At 41.9% G+C, this 16692-nt stretch overlaps 2 protein-coding genes across 49 annotated transcripts in view; both read left to right on the top strand.

Moving 5' to 3' along the window:
• Window positions 1-16692, top strand: part of NDUFS4 (NADH:ubiquinone oxidoreductase subunit S4) — a 696041-nt gene that overhangs the window by 496302 nt on the left and 183047 nt on the right. The window contains exon 1 of one of the 45 annotated variants that reach the window (XM_050794137.1): window positions 584-587. The exons of 42 other annotated variants lie outside the window; for them this stretch is intronic. The gene's annotated coding sequence lies outside the window, so the exon portion shown is untranslated. Of the gene's footprint in view, window positions 1-583; window positions 588-4654; window positions 4659-16611; window positions 16616-16692 lie in introns of those variants that run through there. 2 more of the 45 variants (XM_050794129.1, XM_050794152.1) reach the window with 2 other exon arrangements.
• FST (follistatin) lies at window positions 60-6824 on the top strand. Of its 4 annotated transcripts, none has more exons than XM_050794101.1 (6): window positions 60-573; window positions 2603-2794; window positions 3227-3445; window positions 3793-4017; window positions 4699-4926; window positions 5394-6824. In XM_050794101.1, coding segments are annotated over exons 1-6 (951 nt in total). In that variant the 5' UTR covers window positions 60-488; the 3' UTR covers window positions 5396-6824. The 4 variants fall into 4 exon arrangements, with proteins under 4 accessions (XP_050650058.1, XP_050650056.1, XP_050650055.1 ...); XM_050794099.1 differs by having other exon boundaries at window positions 61-573; window positions 5657-6824; XM_050794098.1 differs by having other exon boundaries at window positions 61-573; window positions 4696-4926; window positions 5657-6824.

The raw sequence follows: 16692 nt of genomic DNA, 5'->3' as shown, positions 1-16692 counted from the left end.
CTCCCCACCCCCGACGCGTCGCCCCCAACCCCCGCCCCGGTCGCCTTCCCCCTCCCTCTCGCTCCTACGCAAATAAGAACTCGCCGATTCCCCTCCAGCCGTTTTGATTTCGGGCATCTCCGAAAGATAATTGGGAAGGGTTTCCAGAAGGTGGGAAATGTCACCTGATTCACACTGAACTTTTAAAAGCTCCCCACCCCCAAGGAGCCGCGCACACCCTCGCTCGCGGCCGCCCTCCCACAGCCCCACACACTGGGAGACCGCCCACCGCAAACCGCGGAGACCCCCGTCTAGATTTAAAGCGCGGCTGCGCCCGGCTTCTGACGTCCATTGAATCGCGCGGGCGGCCGGCGGCGAGCGCGGGGCTGCGCCAGGATCGCTGCGCCCTCCGCCGCTGGCCTCTGCGACGCGCGCCGCTCTTCCGAGCCACCCGCCGCCGCGCCGGCTCCCCGCGCCGCAGCGCTCCTCGCCCCGCGCCTGCCCCCAGGATGGTCCGCGCAAGGCACCAGCCGGGTGGGCTTTGCCTCCTGCTGCTACTGCTCTGCCAGTTCATGGAGGACCGCAGTGCCCAGGGTAAGCGAGGGGGGATGCGCTGGGGAGGCTCGGCTGAGAGCAGAGGGTCGACTTTTCTGTGGTCTCCACTTGGTCTGTTCTGAGCAACGCTGCTCTCGGAAGATGTTGGACCAACTTGGGGACTCCGGGATGGAGAGGAGTGGGAAAATTGTGGGCAATGACACTTTAGGACTGGAAATGGAGTTTGGAGCTCGGTTATCTTGAAAAAGGAAAGGGAGCGAGCTGGGGTCTTAGTAGTTAGGGTTAGATGCTCTGGCAGATCTAAAGTTCTGGACATGATAACTTTAGATGTGATCTCCTCAGTTTGGCTCTGAAGAAGGAGAACAAGTATCAGTAGTAGCCTGGAGATTTCAGTCGACCCATTTGCAGTCTCATCTCTCTCCCTGCCACATCTTTCGGATACTTAAAAAAAAAAAAGAAAAGAAAAAGAAAAAAGAAAGAAAGAAAAGAAAACCTGGGGGGTTGGGGGACAGATACTGAATTTCTTTGGTGACTGGGGGACGTAGTTTCAGAAACTTTGCCCAAACTTGGAAATGTGGGTGCTGAAAATTTTCAAGGGAAGTAGCTTTCTGCCTAGTGGATGCTTCTTCCAACCCCATCCCCCATACTCGCAAAAAAAAAGAAAAAAGAAAAAAAAAAAGAAAAAAGAAAAGCCAAATTATTACCCCAAAGTGCTTTGAGCACTTGGAGTTTTTTTCCCCTCTGCTTCATTCTTCTTTCTGACTCTTAGCTTTCTGTAAAACAGTGAGCAGCCCATAACTGACTTAAATTCTGAAATGGGTTAAGAGCAAATTTCTGAAGCTTGCCTTTTAAAAATAGATTTGTTTATTTTCAATTAGTCTTTGGGCAGAATGTTTAAAATAATAATAGCAGCTTGCGATCCAATGATTGTTAAAGTCTTATTGGTGATTAATGAGAAGTCTTACCGACCCAAATGCGAACATTAAAAAGGGGGAAGAGGGAGAAATCACTTGCAAATATTTCTTGCTAGGTATGAGATAGGTACATATAACCGTGAAATGGTAGGAAGCCTCCTCCCCCACCCCCCTTAAGGCATTACTTTCCCTGCTTCAGCGTTAACATTTTAAGTATGTTGTAAACTGCCCTCCTGGGCACTGCCCCTCGCCGTCTGCAAGTCTCTGCGCTGGGTTGCCCGCCTTTAGGGGAGAGGCTTTGCCTGGTGCCCGGACGTAGGCGCGGAGGAAAGCAGCCCTCGGAGATTTCGAAAGATCGCGGTGGCCGCGGGCGTGCTCGGGTCTGGCAGATTGCAAAACGGGCCCGTCGGGCGGGCTGCGCCTGGAGGCCGCGCGGGGTAGCTCCGGGCTGGGCCGGGTTGCTTTTTGCTTTCATTTTTCAGAAGTGCCTTTTGCTTGATCTGTTTCTCTCTCTCTCTTTCTTTCTTTTCTTTCTTTCTCTCTCTCTTTCTTTCCCTTCTTCCTTTCTTTCTCTTTCTTTTTTTCTCTTTCCTTCTCTCTCTCTCTCCGCCCCCATCTCTCTCCTCTCCTCTCCTCTCTCTCATTCTCTTACTTTCTTAACCCCTGTCACAAATAATTCCTGTACCGCCTACATGAAACCAACATGTAAAAACATACGTCGCATCCTGTTTTTGTCAGGTTCTTTAATCTGCTCTTCGAGTCTCTGCAGGTTATGAAATGGGACGAATAAAAGTAAACAGTCTAGTAAAAGTCAGTGCAAGCTGCACGTGTTGTGTCTGGGTCACTGGTAACTGACATTGATATGGCTGGGGCGCCCTGTCTTCTCCCTTTCTCCCTCCCTCCCTCTCGCCCACCTCCCATCTCTGTGATCAGGGCTTCCCCCACCCACCCCCCCCCGCTTCTTTATCCACCCTTCCACCCCTTTCGATTTATTTCCTACTTTTCTCCCGCGTCTCTCTCACTTCCCCTCCTCCACGCTCACCCCCTCCCCATCCCCGCCAGGTCTCCTTCGCTCGCCACCTCGCTCTCCCTGCCTTGCTACCGCTCACTGCTCACTGCTCACTCACCCACCTCCCCACCCCGTCTCTTCACAGCTGGGAACTGCTGGCTCCGTCAAGCGAAGAACGGCCGCTGCCAGGTCCTGTACAAGACCGAACTGAGCAAGGAGGAGTGCTGCAGCACCGGCCGTCTGAGCACCTCATGGACCGAGGAGGACGTGAATGACAACACACTCTTCAAGTGGATGATTTTCAACGGGGGAGCCCCCAACTGCATCCCCTGTAAAGGTAGGACTCCTTCTTCCCGACTTCCAGGCCCTCAGTAGAGGGCGTCTTACCCTTAGCTTCCCCACTACCTGACTGGGGTTTGGGAGTAGGAGAGCTTTGTTCGTGGGCTTCCCCTTTCTGTCCCTTGCCCTGGTAAGCCGTGCAGACTCGAATTCTGCCTGTTACAGGCTGTAGGTAAAACACCCCAGACTTCTTAGCCAAGTGTGGTGGTGAAGCCCACCAACCTGTGCCCCTTGATGAGAGAAATCTGGGTTTGGGGCACAACCGAAGGTCCGCACTCTTTCATCAACTCCCAATCTTCTAGGAGAGAGCCTGGGGCCCCTCCAGCGCAAACTCAGGGCTGCATGATTGCGCAAGGCACCCGAAGCCCTCCTGGCTGACCTGCAGACTGCCTGGCTCTGGTTTTAATCCATGACTGTTTCCAACTCACAGAAACGTGTGAGAACGTGGACTGTGGACCTGGGAAAAAATGCCGAATGAACAAGAAGAACAAACCCCGCTGCGTCTGCGCCCCGGATTGTTCCAACATCACCTGGAAGGGTCCAGTCTGCGGGCTGGACGGGAAAACCTACCGCAATGAATGTGCACTCCTAAAGGCAAGATGTAAAGAGCAGCCAGAACTGGAAGTCCAGTACCAAGGCAGATGTAAAAGTAGGTCCTACCCTGTTGAGCAAGACTGGATCTGTCCCCTCCTCCAGCTTTGTACCTAAAGTAGACCCTCTAGGAGACCTCTGGGGGATGGTGTAGTCCACAGTAAGAGCCTGATAATAATAATACTGAAACCAAAAAGGAGTCCTTTTCTAACTTCTAGAGACTCATTAAGAACACTGAGGGGACCAACCTAGAGTCATAGATTCTCTCTTGGAAACTACAGGGCTCCCAAAATTGCCTTTTGAAAGCTGGATGCTTCAGTGTCATGATTGCCTTGGTAACTTCAAGTGCTCGCTCCCTAAGCACTAGAAGGTACCTATTCATGTGTGTTTCCTTCTTTGTTCCAGAGACTTGTCGGGATGTTTTCTGTCCAGGCAGCTCCACATGTGTGGTGGACCAGACCAATAATGCCTACTGTGTGACCTGTAATCGGATTTGCCCAGAGCCCACTTCCTCTGAGCAATATCTCTGTGGGAATGATGGAGTCACCTACTCCAGTGCCTGCCACCTGAGAAAGGCTACCTGCCTGCTGGGCAGATCTATTGGATTAGCCTATGAGGGAAAGTGTATCAGTAGGTATTCCGGATTGAGGAAGGAAAAAGAGAAAACAGGCTAGTTCTAGTATTAAACTGTGGGGTTAACAAATAAGTAAGCCCAAGGCATCCCAAAACACCATAGGGAGAAATATGCTGCAATTTGGGGTCTGTTATGACCACAGCATTCCTCATGGAAACCGTTGTCTTCTGGAGGCATTGACACATATATTCAAATGCCAGCAGGAAGCAAGAAACAGTATTCCATCTTAGAAAACTTAGAACTCACTCAATTTTACACATTTTTTTAAGTGCCAGACTTGCTGGAAGCGAAAAATAATTACTTAGCAGTTCCAGAAATCTGTTATCAGATTCTAGTAATTAATGGAATTCTTTCATTTGTAAAAGATCCCACTTGTGGGAAATAATAAGATACATATTTAACTCGAGAATATTGTAAAATCCTGTTCTAAAAAACATACTATTTTAATGCACTAATGTAGTATGTAAGAAACTGCAGAGGTTTTGTGTGTGTGTATGTGTGTATGCATTTGAGTTTCAGTTTTATTATCCAGCATTTTTGCTTAATATCTCCATTACCCCCATTAGTAATAAGATATAAATTATGTTTATATTTATTGATAGAGGACTAGAGAAAGGGAGAAAAGGGGGATATGGGGAAATCAGTTTACTCATCACAGATGTATTATATCCTAGAAGCAAAGTCCTGTGAAGATATCCAGTGCACTGGTGGGAAAAAATGTTTATGGGATTTCAAGGTTGGGAGAGGCCGGTGTTCCCTCTGTGATGAGCTGTGCCCTGACAGTAAGTCGGATGAGCCTGTCTGTGCCAGTGACAATGCCACTTATGCCAGCGAGTGTGCCATGAAGGAAGCTGCCTGCTCCTCAGGTGTGCTGCTGGAAGTAAAGCACTCCGGATCTTGCAACTGTAAGTGTGATTTTTTAACCTTGCTGCCATTTAAGGCTTTCCCAGGCAATCCCTAGGGAATGGACACTTACAAAGCACGCAGATCTCCCACATAAATTCATTTCTGTTCAAATTAGGAAGCTGCTAAGTATCACCAGCAACTCAATAATCCACAGAAAAATTCTCTGCAATGTTTCTTGGCTTTTAGGATTTATCCGGTGATCATCAATGGGGTTGCCTCTAAAAATCTATTTCCAGTTGTTTTCCCCTATTTCTTGTGCTTTGGTAGTATGCTTTGCTGTTTGCTTTATTAACATTTGAATCTAAACTAACTGCTTCAAAAGTTTTTTGTTGTTTTTTTTTTCCAAAGACAGCTTCATATTATCATACATGGGCTGCTGCTTTTTGCAGTTGCCTCTACTAACTCTGAATTAAGGACCCAAAGCAGTTATACCTAGAACACAAGAGCGCTTTTTATCTAATTTCAGGAATCTGCCCGTAAAACCTGAGCCATTGATTCTTCAGAACTTTCTGCAGTTTTTGACTTCATAGATTATGCTTTAAATTTTTTTTTTAACTTATTGCATAACAGCAGATGCCAAAAACAAAAAAAGCATCTCACTGCAAGTCACATAAAAATGCAACGCTGTAATATGGCTGTATCAGAGGGCTTTGAAAACATACACTGAGCTGCTTCTGCGCTGTTGTTGTCCGTATTTAAACAACAGCTCCCCTGTATTCCCCCATCTAGCCATTTCGGAAGACACCGAGGAAGAGGAGGAAGATGAAGACCAGGACTACAGCTTTCCTATATCTTCTATTCTAGAGTGGTAAACTCTCTACAAGTGTTCAGTGTTGACATAGCCTTTGGGCAAAGAAAAAGAAAAAAGAAAAAAAAGAAAAATATATTGTCCATACTGTAAATAAGTGTATGCTTATTTATTTGGGGGGAAAACTATACATTAAAGGACCTTTGTCCTAAAGCTCTCTCCCAGGCCACCTTGTTACTCATTGGACACGGAGAGGCATTCATTGTGAGGTCTACTGGATGAGGCCCATAGTTGAGACTTGTAGACATTTATTTATACTGTGTCATGTTTTATAATTTATACATAAAATGTCTGGTTGACTGTATACCTTGTTTTTGAAGAAATTTATTCGTGAAAGGAAGAGCAGTTGTTATTTATTGTGAGGTCTCTTGCTTGTAAAGTAAAAGCTTTTTTTCCTTGTAAACCATTTAAGTCCATTCCTTACTATTCACTCATCTGTCTCCCTTCATTTCACTGTTAGACTCTTTTCCACTTTCAACAAACTTGCATGTCAGTTTCTGTCATGTTTATTTATTGGATTCTCTGCTGCCTGATCTGTACATACATGATCCCTCGGGTTTTGTTTACAAGGAACCTTGACTGACCAAAAGGCATTATAACTCTTACTCAAATACAAGGTACAGAGGATAAGCATCTTTGAGGAAACTCCTACTTCAGTTCTTTTGTTATGATGAAGACATTTGTGAGAGAGGAGATGATTAGAATTCTAGTAATGTACTTTTAATATGTTACAGATACAAAGAAATGATGTGGGTGTCAGGAGACTAAAGGATAGTGAGGGCTACACATTCAACCTTTTGTTAGGTGTTTCCTTTAAGCTAGTCAGCTGTACCTTTTAAATTAGTTCTTTTTCAACCAATGTGTCACTAAAAGTTTTATCAAAGCTTTATCAGTTCAAGTTTCTTGCTTTTCATAATACTTTTTTCGATGCAATTTTATATTTTCAAACATGGCAAGTTAAAATATAAATTCATTTAAATATATAGTTTTGTACTTTTCTACCATGTAAATGTGCAATGTATATAAAAATTATAATGTGTATTTGTAAATAAATGATGAGTGAAAAAATAAAAAATTTTAAAAAGCCAATGGTTTCAATTCCTGATGATGCAAAAGAAGTTATTTGGACTTTTGAGTAAAAATGTGTATGATACCCTTGCTGAGGAATGTAGCTATCTCTGAAATTACATGACCAGGGCAGTAGAAGCTCCAGAGTGAGGTTAGTTATAGATCACTTCACTGGAGTTTGAAAGATAAAGGGATCTGAGGTCTAGAAACCCCACTGTAAGCGTAGCATATACCTGTCACTAACCAGAGAAGGAACAGACTGTAGATGTGGGTTCTTTCCTGCAATATACCAAGGCTAATATTTCCTCTTTAAAAGCACCATCATTTTAGCTGTCCTTGTTGCAAGCTCATCACCATAGCCAGGGACACCCTTTATCTTACTTTCCTATAAATACAGTGCAGTTTCAGTCTTCTAAAACACAACACACATCACAAGGAAAGGTGATAACAGACATAATATTTGACAAGCACATTCTAGAAATCAGAATGTCAGCTGCAGAAGTAGGCATTACAGTGTTGGAATGCTAGGGACTTGATGAGGTGGGAATGGGGTAGAGGTGAATTTCCACGATGATACCCATGGTTTATGGGGATCAAATAATGTCATTCATTGTAAGAGAAAATGTATCAATATTTCACAGTTTAGACACTATTAGAGCTTCAGAATGGTGTTTAGGACATCAGTCAATGGTCCCTGTAATACATGCGAATACATAACTAGATCATAAGCATAAGTTTCCAATTCATTGTGTGCTACATATTCAAAGCCTAAATATATTAAAAATATCAAAGAAGTACAAGATGCAAGCCTCAGAATGGCATTTGGGCCATCATTCAGTAGTACCTATAATATGTTGTAATGCATAAGAATACATAACTAGATCATCAACACAAGTTTCCAATTCAATTCCAATTCCAATTATGTACTTACATATTCAAAGCCGAATTATATTAAAAATATCAGAAATTTAAGATGTAAAGTATCAGGACTATGGGAGGGAAAGAGCAAAGTATAGTCAATATTGCCAACATTGCTAAACAATAATAAACATATCATTTCCTTCAAACACCATGACCCGGTTCTTCTTAAAAGTGTATCCCTTTTGTGAAAAGCCTCTTTAATATGAATAGTTATTCAAAATTGTTGCCAGAGACTGTTGGCTCTCAACTGTGGCCACCTAATGAGAAATTTGGTGGAGGTAGAGGAACCCCCTCAGTAGACAGTTTGTATAATGATTAGGGCCCTGTTGGATCTTACTACCTTTCAGCCCTGTGTTCCCAAAAAGGGAAAGAGAGGTGCAGAAAACAAACAGGCTGCCATTAACTGCAAGAAGACAAGCGTCGTAACTTCTCCAGTGTAGATTAGCTACTGGCTTGCCACTAGAGAGAGGCTCTCAGGAAGGGAAAGAGGCACAGGCAGATATAGTTTCACAGCCCTTCCTGGAGTTGATTTGTTGCTTGATCCCGGGATGCTACAGATGCTTTAAAGCTGCCGTTGACGATCAGAGTAAAAACGTCAAATTTAACAGGCACCGATGTGTGTCTTGGCAAGGGGAAGTGATAAAATCAACAGCTTGCCTTTTAAAAAACATCCAGATTATTTATTTAAAATTTTTATTCCAAATTTGTCAGCATCAATCATTCCTCTTAAACACTAGACAGTATCTCATTTTCCTCCTTGGAATTTTCCACTTTTCCAGTCACCTAGTATTACACTTATTAGTACCAAAAAAAAAAGAAATCGCTTTTAAAATTAAAAGTAGATTAATATCTCTAGACTGTTGTTAGAATTTCAACTATGGCCCAAAAAAAGTCTAATTCACATGCATATAGTGTAATTAATAGAATGGAAATACAAAATATAAATTAATAATAAAAGATCTGTCAGAAACCGAATTTAAACTAAAATGTTTATATACTACAAGGGATATGATTCCTCAAGTATAACAAAAATAAAGTCTGGCTAATTAAAGTTACTCTCAAATGGGATAGCTAAATGCAGGACCCGACCTTTGATCAGATCTTGTTCCTAAGGAAAATAATGCTGTAAATAACAATACTGGGCCAATTGATAAAATCAGAATACTGTCCAAAGATTGAAATGTTGCCTCAATGTTAAATCTACTAAAATTTGATTACTGTATTGTGGTTATGTGAGAGAATACTCTTTGACTCAGGAAATACACACTAAAATATTTTGGAAAAAAGGGCCACAATGTATAAAACTTACTTAAATGACTTCGAAAAATAATTATAGGTTTTATTATTTTTTTCACATGCATGCAAAGAGGGAGTACATGAATGATAAAGGAAATGGAATAAAATGTTAACAATAAGCAAATCTGAATAAAAGTTATAGGCTGTTTTTAGCACTATCTTTATTTTTGCAACTTTCCTATGAGTTTGAAAATATTGCATATCCAAATAAAAAGCTAATGCTTTTTTTAAAAAAAGTCATTCTCAGGAAGGAGAGATGCACAGCAAACTGCTTCTCCCCGTTATCTGGGAAAAGAATGAACTATCGGAGTCATTTAAAAAATGGTTTTGTATGATCAAAAGACTGGAAAACAATTCCAGTGACTTTAGCAAGGCTGCTTGGGGAATTCACATGTGCAATGAAAGAATTCCTAACACTTAAACCATGCCCAAACTGAGAAACAGCCTTTTCTATAATGATCTTTAAATTTGGAGTGATTAGTACCTTCACTGTAACACTCCAAACACCCAACACCCTCATTCTCCCCACTGCTTGCTATATATTATTTGACAAGCAGTTTAATCCCTAGGTACTTCAGTTTCCTCATCTATGTAACCACAACAATGAAAGTCTCTCTCTCATTACAATGTTGCGAGGATTAAAAGAGATATAACGTGTAAAGTGCTTAGATTTGTGCCTGGCACTTAAAAAACAGTCAGAAAATAAGTGTCCCCTAATATTATAATAACTATGATTAATTAGGGCCGGGTGCGGTGGCTCAAGTCTGTAATCCCAGCACTTTGGGAGGCCGAGACGGGCGGATCACGAGGTCAGGAGATCTAGACCATCCTGGCTAACACAGTGAAACCCTGTCTCTACTAAAAAAAAAAAAAAAAATACAAAAAACTAGCCGAGCGAGGTGGCGGGCGCCTGTAGTCCCAACTACTCGGGAGGCTGAGGCAGGAGAATGGCGTAAACCCGGGAGGCGGAGCTTGCAGTGAGCTGAGATCCGGCCACTGCACTCCAGCCTGGGCGACAGAGCGAGACTCCATCTCAAAAAAAAAAAAAAAACACAAAAAAAAAAACTACGATTAATTAAAGAAAAAAGGTGGTATAATAACTCGTCAATCAAACCTTACCTTGAAAATACAATGAATGAGAGGAACTTCTTCTGTAGACAGTTTGCATAGTGATAAGTAAGCCCCAGTTCCCTGATGCTCCAAAGGCAGTCAGAATACCCATGCCTCTGGTAGGGCTTCAGGGAAGCCCTGTTCCCCCAGAGTCTCCTGGGCAGAATTCTCACATATAACATACATCAACATATAACATATATCAATCGAGACCAGAAGCCCAAGCGTAAGTCATTTTTTAAATGGAAGATAAACATACTTTAAAGTATTTAATCCATGTTAATATTTAGCAAAACTTCATGAAGTTCTAGGTGGTATGGCAAGTGTACCTTTCAAAATAAAAGGTTTAGATATATTATTTCCCATGAAATTTAGAAAAAATTCACTCACCCTCTGAAATTTTCAAAGTCACAAAAATGTGTCTTTTGTCCTTTCATTCACACTCCCAGCACAATTCCTGGCAGAAAAATAAATTAAATCAGTCTTCTTTAATTTCGATACAATTTCCTGTAGGAGGACTATAGACCCCTAAAGATAATAATAGGATAAACTATTCCCAAACTGTCAAAAATCCGAGTATAAATTGTGCAGTTGTCAGATATGAAATAACACATACATTATACAATTAATAAACTTGTTTATTAGAGTTTTCAAAACCTGGGTCCTAAGAGTAACATGTTTCCCTTCAGAGCAACCACACAATTCTTCTTCAGTCAAAAGCTGTCATGTAAATAGACACCAGGCATGCCTGCCCTACGTAGTCAGTGGACCTGCCCAGACATGTCCAAATCCCAGCTTCTATTTTGCTGGAATCCCCCCATGAGTACTGGATGGTTCCTGGGGTTTGCCATCCTTAGACCTCAGATATCTTGGCTGGTATCATCAAGATTCCTGTGGCAGAGTCCTTCAGACACATACTCTTTGGATTAGACCAAGTGTAGTTCTGGCAGTGCTGTGTCATTTTTCTATTTTAAGAAAATGGCCAGGGAACCAACTGGCAATGTTGGGAGCCAGATATACTCCCACCAAATATCTCTTGTACTCATTCCCCAAGGACTCAGGTCTCTGTCTAAAGAGCAAGTATAAACTTTTCTTAAGAATATTGGGTCCCAAGAAGTTAGAGGCAAAAGTCACAATCCTGGTGAGAAAGAGGGGGCTCTACATTGATTATAGTTTGGAAGAAAAAGATCTTGATAGATCTCTATTTTTTTCAGCACCAAAAAAAAAAAAAAAAAAAAAAGAAAGAAAGAAAAAAAACACCTATGGGATGATAATGGTCATAGTATAACCCATAAGCAATGATAACAACAAAAGACCGAGGTGAAGACCAGTCTCTATAGTATCTGGAGATTGCTGTGGGCTTAGGGCTCAATGACAGCAGGTTGCAGAGGGGTTAGATTACTCAAAAGGCAGCAACACCTGGCACTTCTAAAAGAGAGTCAGTGCCTCAGGAGAATTCATCAAATCAGACTTAGAGCACTTTTTTCATTGGGCATGTGGAACCAGAGCCTAGTCAATACAATTCCCAAATAGAAACAGTGCTGCTGAAGGTGTAGTGCCTAGACCAAGAACACCAGAATGATCTGGGAGCTTGTTAGAAACACAAGTTATTGAGCATTATCCCAGAACCACTGAACCGAATTTACTAGGGTAGGGTCCAGGAAGCTATGTTTTAACAAGCTCTCCAAATGATTCTAATGTGTGTTAAGGTTTGAGAACCACTACTCTAGAATCATTTCAAGCTCCAAGTGAGCCCCAGTTCCCTGATGTTCCAAAGGCAGCCAGAATACCCATGCCTCTGGTATGGCTTCAGGGAATCCCTGTTCCCCCAGTGTCTCCTGGGCAGAATTCTCACATATAACTTGGTCCTGTGCTACAGGGATGTACCTCATGGTGGCAAAGGCATTTGGCCATAAAAATCACAAGGCATATTTTTCCTGATAGAATATTGTCATCCTCTACCATCTTCCCAGTGAGACATAAGCTGGGTTGACTAAGAGTTGTAGACGTGCCTTCACCATCACTTCCAGCCATATGTATTTGGTGGTATGTTTGCCAAGAAGAGACTAGAACTTTGAATGAAGGGTAGTAACATTCCAACTCTGGTTTTTCACTAACTGGTGTTTGGTCCACTTCCCTCCTCTAGAACTCACTTACTTCTTGGAGTTCTGCAAAATCCCTTAGGATACTACTTCAGCCTCATCCATGGGTCAGGAAACCAAAGCTGCTATTTGCCTTACCACCTCTTCTAAGGACAGGGAGATCTAAGCAACCTGCTGCACTAGAAATGGAGGCTCCAGGCAATGGTAAGTGAAACCTTCCAAGGGATGTATTCAGATATAACAATGCCTCAAGGTCCATTGTCTGAACTAAGAGGTGAAAGGGCCTCTCTCTCCATTTTCTTGCTATTCCACCCTTCCTGGTCTTGTATCATTTTCCACCTCAATCACCTCAACCATCCTCTTCACCAGAACCTTGGGTTTCTGAATACCTATCCATTTTCTCACACCCTCTGACTGAAATTCTGACTACTAATCAGTGAAATCCACCTTCTTCTCACCTATCCTATGCTGCAGAGCAACAGTGAAATCCTTCGGTGCCACCCCACAAGGATGAGATCTGGTCTCAACTGGGTTATTTAGCCTCCTGAGCAGTATTTTATATATCTATATCTATCTAAATATGTGTGTGTATGTGTATGTATGTATGTGTGTGTGTGTATATATATGTGTGTGTATATATATACGTGTATATATATGTATATCTTCTTCCCATTTCCCTCACTGGTGTCTTTAAACCTTCTCCACTTTCTTCAAGCAGCCTTTTCACTCCCACTCCACTCACTATCAATGAACCTTAGCTTTTCTACTGAACTGGAAAAGAATTACCTCAGCTTTCTCCACTGTCGTCATTAGCTGTAAGTTTGCCCAATTCCATACCTTTTCTAAGTTCCGTCCCTCTAATCTCAGAGAATCTTCCATTTCTTATTGTGTTGTCCACCACACCTTCTCTCTTCTCCTCAAGAAACTCACTCTATTAACAGACTTCACCTCCATCATTTTTAAGTTCCCCCCAGAGTAGTTTTATTCATCTGAGCTTATAAATATACTTCACAAAATTTTAAAATTAAGATTATAGAAAATTGAAATAATGTAATTATTATAGTTTGCTTAATTAAAACATATACATGTATATAAATATACATATATTTATAAACATGTTTATAAATATATAAACTTGTTATATATAAACATGTTACATAAATAAAACATGTTTATTATATATATATACACACACACACACACACACACACACACACTTACTTCAGCCTTGACTAGACCTTCAAAAAAAAGTTTCTTTTGTCCAGGTGTGGTGGCTCACACCTATAATCTCATAATTTTGGGAGGCCAAGGCGGGAGGATCTCTTGAGCCCAGGAGTCTGAGACCAGACTGGGCAATGTGGCAAAACCAAACATCTATGAAAAATACAAAGATTAGCTGGGCGTGGTGATGCACACCTGTAGTCCCAGCTACTTGGGAGGCTGAGGTGGGAGGATCACTTGAGCCCATGTGATGGCTAATATTAAGTGTCAACTTGATTGGACTGAAGGACAGATAGCTGGTAAAGTATTGTTTCTGGGTGTGTCTGTGAGGATGTTGCCAAAGGAGATTAACATTTGAGTCAGTGGCCTGGGAGAGGAAGACCCACTCTCGATGTAGGTGGACATCATCCAATCTAGTTGGATGCCAGTGCAACTAGAACGAAGCCGGCAGGGTGAGATAAGCTGGCTTGCTGAGACTTCTGGCTTTCATCTTTTCCCAGTGCTGGATGCTTCCCGCCCTTGGATATCAGACTCAAGGTTCTTCGGCCTTTGGACTCTTGGACTTACACCAGTGATCTGCCAGAGGCTCTCGGACCTTTGGCCACAGACTGAAGGCTGCACTGTCAGCTTCCTCACTTTTGAGGCTTTGGGACTCGAACTGAGCCACTACTGGCTTCCCAGTTCCTCAACTTGTAGATGGCCTATCGTGGGACTTCACTTTGTGATTGTGTGAGTCAGTTCTTCTTAATAAACTTTCTTTCATGTATACATGTATCCTATCAGTTCTGTCTGTGTGGGGAACTCTGAGTAATACAGACTGGGAAATTGAGGCTTCAGTGAACCATGATCACACCACTGTACTCCAGCCTGGGTGACAGAATGAGACTCTGTATCAAAAAAAAAAAAAAAAGTTTCTTTTATCTTCTTCTATACACAATCCTTGGAGTAGTCTCCATTCTCTGTCTTCACTGCCTCACCTCTCTCTCATTCCTCAAACCACTGCAATTTTATTTTTTCTCCTACTATTCTCCTGAAGAGACTTGACAGAGGTTACCAACGACTTCCAAGAGACCCTATATAATGGCCACAAAGGACACTATTCGATCCTTATCTAACAAGACCAATCTTTGAATTGTGCAGTGTTAACCAGGCTTCCCTCTTGTCAATTTCCCTGACTTTTGCATTCCCACTCCCTCATATCTCTCCATTTCTTACGGGCTTTCTTGATGACCTCATCTTCTCTCCAGTGAAGCAGGGATCAAAAACTGGCAACTCAAGGGCTATATCTGACTTATATATTATTAGGTCACTCAAATCTCTAAAATAATTTTGAATTAGTTGGTAATATTTAAAACTCGGGGAATTTCACCCAAAAAGTTAGATTTCTACTTTCTCCTGAAAAAGTCTGAAACCTGGGCATCACTGACCCTGAGACACAACACAGGCACAATCTCCAGGAGCAGGGAAACAGCAGCTCTCTCCTTTAGATGGGGTAATTGTCCCCAAGTCCACTGCACCAATCATTCTCCCTTTGTCCTTTGCCTGGTTTGCTTCACTTATCCACATTTCTTGACTCCCAAGTAAGCCAAGAATTCCATTCTCCACTCCTTCACTTTTCAATCTATAGAGTTTTCTGTGTATGTCTCAGTATACAAATGTAATCAAGGTTTTAACTGAAATCCATATGCTAGTGACTGCAGATCTCTATGACCAACCCTGATATTTTATTGATCGTGCTTCTTCTATGATCAGGAAACTGCATCTCTATAACAGACCCACAGAACCTACTGCCTCTGCTGAAAGAATGCCCTTTACCTTGCTTGTTTCGCCACAAAGATTCCTTCCAAATCAAAATTTTATGGGAGTACATCTGACTGATGCAACTAAGTCCCTACAGGGGAAGCTGGGAAATGTAAGATTACCTAAATTCTAAATTGAGAGGTGGGATTCAGCATAGAGAAGCAAAAGATTGTAGGAAGATTGTCCCAAAGATCTTGGCAGCCACAGCGATAGGTAGACATTACTAGATAAGCCAAATAAAAGATAAGTATTGCTGAGCATGATGATTCACACCTGTAATCTCAGCACTTTGGGGGGCTGAGGCCAGGAGTTCAAGACCAGCCTGGGCAACAGCAGCATAGCAAGACCTTGTCTCTACAAAAAACAAAACAAAACAAAACAAAGTATGTACGTATACATATACACACATACAGTTGTATATATATACGTGTGTGTGTATATATATATATGCAAGGCATGATGGTGCATACCTGTAGTCCCAGCTACTCGGGAGGATAACGTGAGATGATCGCTTTAGCCCAGGAGCTGGAGGCAGCAGTGAGCTATGCTTGCCCTACTACTCTCCAGCCTCGGTGATAGACCAAGACCTTAGCTCAAAAATCAAACAAACAAACAAACAAAAACAAAATAGGGATTAAGTGGTTAAAGGTAAGACTGCAAGTGGCTACAGTCAAAGAGAGAGAACAAAATTCATCAATATCAGCAAGGTTCAAGGGTATTTTCTCAGGAGCATACAACAACCAGAAGCCATTCACAATCTACCACAAGCCAAATGCTCCATTTACTAAGACAGCAGCCTCCAAATGATGCATTGTTGCAACACAATTCAGAGGAACATGGGGAAGACAGAGAAATAGAGCAGAGAACAGTAACAGCAGGAAAACACAGAGAGAAGCAATCTCCCAAATAACAAACAAAAGCAAACAGCATTTGGCAGAATATTGTGTAAACAAAAGCTTCCTGAACTCCAGCCTCTAGTGGATCAGTGCAGGAGCTATTGTTTACAAATACGTCATTGAAGAGTCAAGGTAACCTCAAGCAAAGGCTAGAAAAGTAAGAATTCTCATAATAATAAAAACCCTTATATGGGGAAATCAAGTCTCCAGTGCTAATAACATGTGCCAGATCTAGATGATAAAAAGTAAAAGAACCAGATTAAGCTAAACATTTTCCTTCACTGTTACCTAGGAATAGGTAATGAATACAGACTAACGTAGCATCATGAAGGTTATTTTGTTTGACTAATTAGTTGATTGTTTACTGTTCAAAATTCTCCTGAAGTGCTTTTACATCTTACGGGCCAAATTACACCTAAACAAAAACTCACAGGTGTCATTATTTATGTTTTATTACAGGTGGGGGATCAACTGTAATATTTTCAAAATTCTTCCATAGGACCTCAGTATTAATGTAAAGTTTCAATAGTCAATTAGAAGGAA

The sequence above is a fragment of the Macaca thibetana genome, chromosome 6 (assembly GCF_024542745.1).
Source record: "Macaca thibetana thibetana isolate TM-01 chromosome 6, ASM2454274v1, whole genome shotgun sequence".
Taxonomy (NCBI): domain Eukaryota; kingdom Metazoa; phylum Chordata; class Mammalia; order Primates; family Cercopithecidae; genus Macaca; species Macaca thibetana.
Note: the sequence above shows the minus strand (reverse complement) of the source record. Positions and strands in the feature narration are given on the sequence as shown.